The following is a 7,295-nucleotide window of genomic DNA, read 5'->3' as shown; positions in this document are numbered from 1 at the left end:
GGAGAGCAATGGGCAGGTGGGGGGCTCTTCCAAGCCCCTGCAGTGAGGGAGGTAGTGGGGCAGGGGCAGGTGCTGTCCAGCCAGGGAGGGGTGCAGGATGGAGCTGTATGGCTCATCTGGGGGTGAGGGGATCCCACCACTATGCGCACCCATGGGGGAGCCATGAGGGGCATGTGGCCCCCAGCTCTGTGTGTGGGCGAGGGTGAGCTGCCGCTATGGGGTTGGGGGCATGCCAGACTCTTCCTGGTATGGGGGCTGGGCCAGGGCTGCACTTGGGGCAGGCAGTGGCAGCATGGGGGGCAAGGGGGACTACAGCCACCCCAGCATTCACCGTAGCCCCCCTCCCAGCACCACTGCTGCCTGCCCTGAGCACCGCCCCAACCCAGCCCCCCCACTGGGAGCCCAGTGCCACCCTCGGCCCCAGCCTGCAGCAGCAGCCCACCCTCACCCCACACACAAATCTAGGGGGTACATGCCCCCCATGGCTCCCCTGGGGTGCAGGTAGCAGTGGAATCCACCCTCCCTTCCCATGCCCCCAGATGAGCCTCTCACAGCTCCATCCTGCACCCCTCCCTGCCTGGGTAGTACTTGCCCCAGCCCACTCCCTCCCTCACTGCAGGGGCCTCAATCTGCCACCCCCACCATTTCCATTCCATCCCTCTGCCCCTCTCCCCACAACAGACTTACCAGCCAGATGCTGCTCTGTAAGCTGCTGCAATGGCCTTGTGCATGCTGAGACTGCATGCATGCATGCATGCAGCATTTATCAGCAACATTGTTGGCTACATCAGCCAAAAAAAGCTGATTTCCGACAATATCAATTTTCCTTTTATCGATGCTGCTGTGATGTGGTGCTGCCTCTGGCCTGTTCGCTTTCTGTTTTCCATTATTTGGCAGTATCAGCCTATTGTTGAGCCTGTAAATGTAAGATCTGTTCCATCCTTGGGTTCTTGTATTCCAGAAGTTTCTCCAACTACACATTTTCCAGCCAGAGCACTAATGTGATGGGGTATATCTTGAGGCCCTAGGGCTTACTGCTCACTAGCTTCTGCCTTCTCACTGGCAGTTCATTCATTCACCCTCCAAATCATTCAAACAGGTCCCTTGCCAGTACAGTCCAAATGGCTTATTCCAAAGTAATCTCAAAGGCTCACTCCCCCACAAACAAGGAAACTAGACCCTAAATTAGGAGATTTGTCCACACAGTTCATTTGTGCCAAGTAGTGATGGAAAGACTCAAGAGTCTATTCAGTCCTGCTGGGCTTCCATACTGCAACCTCCCTGCTCCCCTTCCGCCTGCCCCATGCCTGTTGGCTTGGCTGCCTATTGTCAAGTTGCCTCCAAAATCAAGTTAATCTTTGCTGGGCTTATCCCAACTCTAGTCCTTCCTCAGACCTTCTCTGTTGCTGCTGAGCTTTCCATGTCTTAGACCTTGGATACTGTGTGGTGAGTAGGCCTGGGTATGGGCCAAATTGCCACAACTTTAGCCAACAGGAAGTCCCTCTTCCTTCTGCTATCAGGGCCCTTCTACCAAGCTCTGGCAGGAGCTAGGCCTGTATAGCCCCAAGACCTGCTCCTTGTAGCCCGTGCAACTGGCTCTTAACAGCCCAGATCCCTTTTCCTCCATCTTTTTGTAACGGAGCCAGGAGCTTCCATTATTGCTTCAAATCCACCTGTTGCAAAGCCTGGTGGTTGGGAATGTATTATAGAGAGTCATGTTGTAAGTTGCTGGATACTCATCCTGTGTACCAGAGGTCTCTTGCTGCATTTCTCTGAGTCAGTGAGATGAAAGGGGAAAGAGATCTCTGCCTGCCATTTCCAAAAGCTAGGATATTGGGATTGCTCTCTGATACTAGTGGTACAAGGAGAGCCATGGCTTGACTTTAACCTGATTTTAATTACACTGCTTTCACATTTGCCGTGGCCTTTAGAGGCTCTGCAACTCAGGTAGAAGTATAAAGAACCAAATTTATACTTGGGCTGCAGTTTGCTGGCTTACCTACCAGTGTTACTAGCTTTTGGAATTGCACAAGCTCCTTTTCAGGAGGAGTTTTACTGCCATTGTTGTTTTATAGATTACTGGAGGTCAGATCTGTGCAGCAACATGGACTCATCGGAGGAGACTGGGGGTTCCTCCACAGAAGAGAACTACTTTGTGAACTATACCTTCACCGACCGATCTCACTCAGGCCGTGTGGCCCAGGGCATTATGAAGCTGTGTCTGGAGGATGAGCTCTTTGCTGATGTCACGATATCGGTGGAAGGCAAAGAATTCCAGTTGCACCGGCTTGTCCTCTCAGCTCAGAGCTGCTTCTTTCGTTCCATGTTCACTTCTAATCTCAAGGAGGCCCACAACCGGGTGATTGAGCTGCAGGACGTTAGTGAGAGTGTCTTCCAGCTTCTTGTGGACTATATTTACCATGGAACGGTAAAACTGAGGGCAGAGGAGCTACAGGAGATGTATGAAGTAGCAGACATGTACCAGCTGACTTCCCTTTTTGAGGAGTGCTCCCGTTTCCTGGCCCGCACAGTGCAGGTGAGAAACTGTCTGCAGGTCATGTGGCTGGCAGATCAACACAGTGACATGGAGCTCTACACAGCTGCCAAGCACTGTGCCAAGTCACACTTGTCACAGCTTCAGGATACAGAAGAGTTTCTTCACTTACCTCTCCGCCTCCTGACAGACATCCTCACAGGTAAGGGGATGTTTGAGAGCAGCAAGGGTGCAGATAGAGAATTGGGCTGTCTGTCTGAGAGATTTACAAGGGATACCTGAACAGCCAGGGTGGCTCTGAAGAACAGTAGCAAGAGCCTGAGGACCATGCTAGGATACGAGGTCCTGTCTTTTCATCTTATTGAGGCTGAAGAAAGCAGAAGGATGTTCAGCAAGAAAATGTCCCAACAGGACTTAAAGAAACATTAGTACTTCAGCTGACAATGAAGCATCCAATCTACACAGCAAATTTATCTAGATGTTGATGGTAATAGGTAGGGGTGAACTGACAAAGATTTTCTTGGCTGATACCAATGATGTATTATTAACCAGCCATATTGGCCAATACCAATCTGATAGCCAATTTACAAGAATGCAGCCTGGAAGTTTGGAGAGCAGCCTCCTGGCAGTTAATCGGGGGGGGGAAGGGGCAGTGGGGGAGGAGGGGTGTAGGAGTGGCAATTGAGGCCCCCACATTTAGGAAAGGAGTGGGGCAGGGACAGGTGCCGCCCAGCCAAGGTGGTGAATGCGATTCTACGGGCAGCTCATCCAGGGGGGCCTGCTGCTGTGCACACCCCCAGAGAGGAATGGGGGGCATGTACCCCCTCAGATTTGTGTGGGGCGGAGGTGGGCTGCCCACTGCAGGCTCAGGGCAAGGGCTGTGCCAGACTCTTCCCAGTGAAGAGGCTGGGCTGGGGCTGTACTTGGAGCAGGTGGTGGCAGCACTGGGAGGGGTGGCTATGGGGTGGGCTATAGCCCCCTGCAGCCACCCACCTAGCCCTGGCCCAGCGGTTTCCCTTCCCCTTTTCTGCTGTTGGCCCTGAGGCGTGTGTGCACCTGCTGCTGGTAAGGAGCCAGGCCAGGGCTCTATGGAGTCCAGTGCAGCCGCTTGCAGCCTCCTGCCTGCCTGCCACAGCCAGCCTAGGCCCAGGCAAGCCCCTGCTGCCCGGCCACAGAACCTAGCTGCTTGTAGCCTCCTGCTGTGTGCTGTGAGTAGTCCCACCCCTTCACGACTCTGCCCAAGATTGCAGCTCTGCCCAGCCTGGCACTGCCCTGGAGCAGCTCCCCACCCAGCCATGTGCCCTGCCAGTACTGCTTGGGTCAGTCTCCATGGAGACCCTGGCCCTGCACTGTCACATCCCCATGGCTTTTGGGGTATCCATGGAGATTGACTGTAGTGACGTGGGCAGGGGCTGCTAGGAAATGGAGTCTGGCTGCCAGACAGATGCACCATTTTCCCAATCTCCTGTATAGGCCTTCCATTTGGTCAGAGGACAGTCATTCTAGGTGCCTCTTTTCTGTTATATCACAGGGCCCTTGGCCCTCAGTAGCTCCTGCCTTCTCACTGGGATTTCATCTACCCTTGCAATAGGTCAAAAAGGCTCGTTAACCAGAATCATCCAAATGGCATGCCCGCTAAAGTAGTCCAGCTGGCTAGCTTACCCAAATAAGGCTAGCCCCCAACTAGGAAAAACAATATATGCTGTTCAGTTGTTCCAAATAGTGGCAAAACTCTTGAGAGTCCACTCGGTTTCCTAACTGCAGCTTCCCTTATACCCCTTGCCTCTCAGCTTAAGTTCCTCTTGTCAGGTTGCCTCCAAGCTTGGTCAGTTTTGCCTAGACTTATTCCAGCTCAGGCCTTTCCTTAGGCCTCCTCTGTCACTTCTGGGCTTTCCCCAGGACTACTCACCACTGCAGTTTCCAGAGCCTAACTTATCTCAGCTTTAGCCAATAAGAGCTCCTCACCTTTCTGCCAGACCATGGAGCTAGGTTTATATAACCCCAAGGGATTGCTCCTTCCAGCTGGTGTAGTCTGTCTTTATAAACATCCATACCTATTTTTTTCTATCTCTGTAATGGGGCCAGGGACCTCCTGTTACAGCAAGTAGATATGATACAGCTGTCTAGTTGTACCTGTTGGTCTTACCTGTGAGGTTCTGTGGTTTTATTCCTCTTACAATGGTAGGAATTATTTGTCCTGGGAAAGGGTTGTATGAGAAAGTGGCCAAGAAGTTTGCATCTTGAGAAATTGTCATTTTATTGTAAATTCATTTTTGTGTCTCTGAAAACCACAGATGGTGTTCCATGTTCTCAGAATCCAACAGTTTCCATAGACACCTGGATCAACTTCAACAAAGACGAGCGGGCAGGCTTCTCAGAGACATTGCGATCCAGTCTGAAGGTATCTATCTTGGGGTTAGTGGAGTCCTGAGCTGTTTTGGTTCCAGACCTGCTGAGGAAGGTCCTTCTTGGCTTCATCTGTGACTTCTGGCACGTTTGAATAAGTTGTGACTTCACTGCCAGGAACACTTTTGTTGCCTTAAATGGAAACTCCACATGCCAACAGTGGCCTTAATTTTTGGAGTTGTTTTTGCCAGGTGTTAGTGGTCTAACCTAGATTCATAGCAAAGGGAGTGTAGCTTAGATAGTTTAGAGGTTGACATTCTCCTGTCTATAGCTCTGCTCCCTGAATGTTGTGATGAGATTAAACTGCAGCCTGGGTTTATAAATTGAGGGCCAGTCATCTGCTCATTATGTGAGGTCATATGACTTCTAGGAAAGGCATGAGGCTTGGTATGTGGGAGTTCTTGGATCCTACATTCTATGGTAAGGTAGGGAAGGATCAGGTAGCAGTCCACACAGACTCCCAGCTGGGCCCCAGAACTCCTGAAAAGAACTGGGGCCTTTGGACATCCTTACCATTTTACATTTGTGTAAGCAGATCCCCTACCTGGATTCATTCCAACAAGTAGCTGACAAAAATCATTCTCTTTCTCAGGTGATTGGGGAAAATGTTCACATCTACCTGATTGGAAAGGAGTCATCTCGTACACACTCACTTGCTGTTTCTCTGCACTGTGCTGATGATGATTCCATAAGTGTCAGTGGCCAGAATAGCCTATGTCACCAGATCACTGCAGCCTGCAAGCATGGCAGTGACTTATATGTTGTAGGTGGCTCCATTCCACGGCGCATGTGGAAATGTAACAATGCCACCATAGACTGGGAATGGTGTGCCCCTTTGCCCCGTGACCGGCTCCAGCACACCCTGGTCTCTGTGCCAAGCAAGGATGCTATCTATTCGCTAGGGGGGAAAACGCTGCAGGACACGCTTTCCAATGCTGTTATATACTACAGGGTGCGAGACAATGTGTGGACAGAGACCAGCCAGCTTGAAGTAGCTGTCTCTGGGGCTGCAGGGGTAAACCTCAATGGTGTGATTTACCTGCTGGGTGGAGAGGAGAATGACCTAGACTTCTTTACCAAGCCCTCCCGACTCATTCAGTGTTATGACACCAACACAGAGAAATGCCATGTGAAGCCCTATGTGTTACCCTTTGCAGGCCGCATGCATGCTGCTGTACACAAGGACCTGGTGTTTATTGTTGCAGAAGGGGACTCACTGCTATGCTATAACCCCCTACTGGATAGCTTCACTCGGCTGTGTCTGCCTGACGCTTGGAGCTCAGTACCATCCCTCTGGAAAATTGCCAGTTGTAATGGCAGCATATATGTCTTTCGAGATCGCTACAAAAAGGGAGATGCCAATACCTTCAAACTCAATCCAGCCACCTCTGTGGTTACAGTCACCAGTGGCATCAAAGTGCTGCTCACTAACTTGCAGTTTGTGCTGGCTTGAGGAGGATCAGTCCAGTGACAGGACAATAAGGACATTCAAAAAGCAGCTGAAGCACCTAACCCCTTAGCAGCTGCCCCAGCAAGACCACAGTATCCTATCCTATAGATCTCTTTAGCCCTGCTCTGTCCTGGCTGTGGGATTGTTCTCTCACCTAGCACTCCAAGTTGACCTGCTGCATTGTAAATTCCAGACAGATTAAATGCTATTACTATGGCCCCTGGATATAAAGCTGCTTGGGTTTCCAAAGCTCGGACTGCAGCAAATAGGATTCCTTAGGCCTGGAGCTAACCACTACCAGCAGGTTCTATAGCTAGCTGACAAATCATTCTTGATGCAGCCTTTCCATGTAATAATCTTGGAGAGAGAGGTAGTTAGCTGTGTTAGTCTCAAGTCACAGCAGGATGGCACCTTTTAGACTTTTGTAGGCAAGGGCCTACTGTCAGATGCATCTTGTCATAGCTCTTACTTACAGAAGCTTATGCATTTCTAAACAAGTTAGTCTAATCTTGGAGGTTATGTTTTGGAGTGGACCCCCTGTAACTTCTTAAGAAAGGTCCCTATTTGAATGGGAACTAGATTATGAATGTTCCTCACCAGTGCTGCAGGCCTTTAGGCCACAGGCATTATGGACCTTACGGCAGACAGATTTCAGAGAGGGGCCCAAAGTGTCTTACTCTTCCATGTTGTACAGTTGTAATAGATGTGGGGAACCTGTTTGCTGCTATTTTTTCAACTACAGACAAGAGTGAAACTATTCTTATGCCATTGTTGGTCCTCCTGCCCTTGTACTGAGGGGTACCTTGTACCCTGCTATTGTTATAGAGTAGTATGCTGGTACAAGATGGAACAATCCTTTTCCTATCAGCCTGTCTCCTGGCATTGTAGTCTCTTCCACGAGAGTCTGAATAAAGGTCTGTAGTGGGATACATGTGGACTCTGCTG

The 7,295-nt window shown here is 50.5% G+C and overlaps 1 protein-coding gene across 1 annotated transcript in view; it reads left to right on the top strand.

The window, feature by feature from the left end:
* KBTBD4 (kelch repeat and BTB domain containing 4) overlaps positions 1-7,277 on the top strand; it is a 10,025-nt gene extending 2,748 nt beyond the window's left edge. Inside the window, exons 2-4 of the mRNA XM_019551286.1 lie at positions 2,076-2,696; positions 4,789-4,895; positions 5,493-7,277. Of these exons, the coding sequence (XP_019406831.1) occupies positions 2,076-2,696; positions 4,789-4,895; positions 5,493-6,353 (1,589 nt within the window). The 3' untranslated portion in view covers positions 6,354-7,277. The remainder of the gene's footprint in view (positions 1-2,075; positions 2,697-4,788; positions 4,896-5,492) is intronic.
* Positions 7,278-7,295: the final 18 nt, after the last annotated feature.

The sequence above is a fragment of the Crocodylus porosus genome, unplaced genomic scaffold (genome assembly GCF_001723895.1).
Source record: "Crocodylus porosus isolate Cpor-Errol unplaced genomic scaffold, CroPor_comp1, whole genome shotgun sequence".
NCBI classification, from domain to species: Eukaryota; Metazoa; Chordata; order Crocodylia; family Crocodylidae; genus Crocodylus; species Crocodylus porosus.
This window is presented reverse-complemented; position numbering and strand designations above follow the sequence as displayed.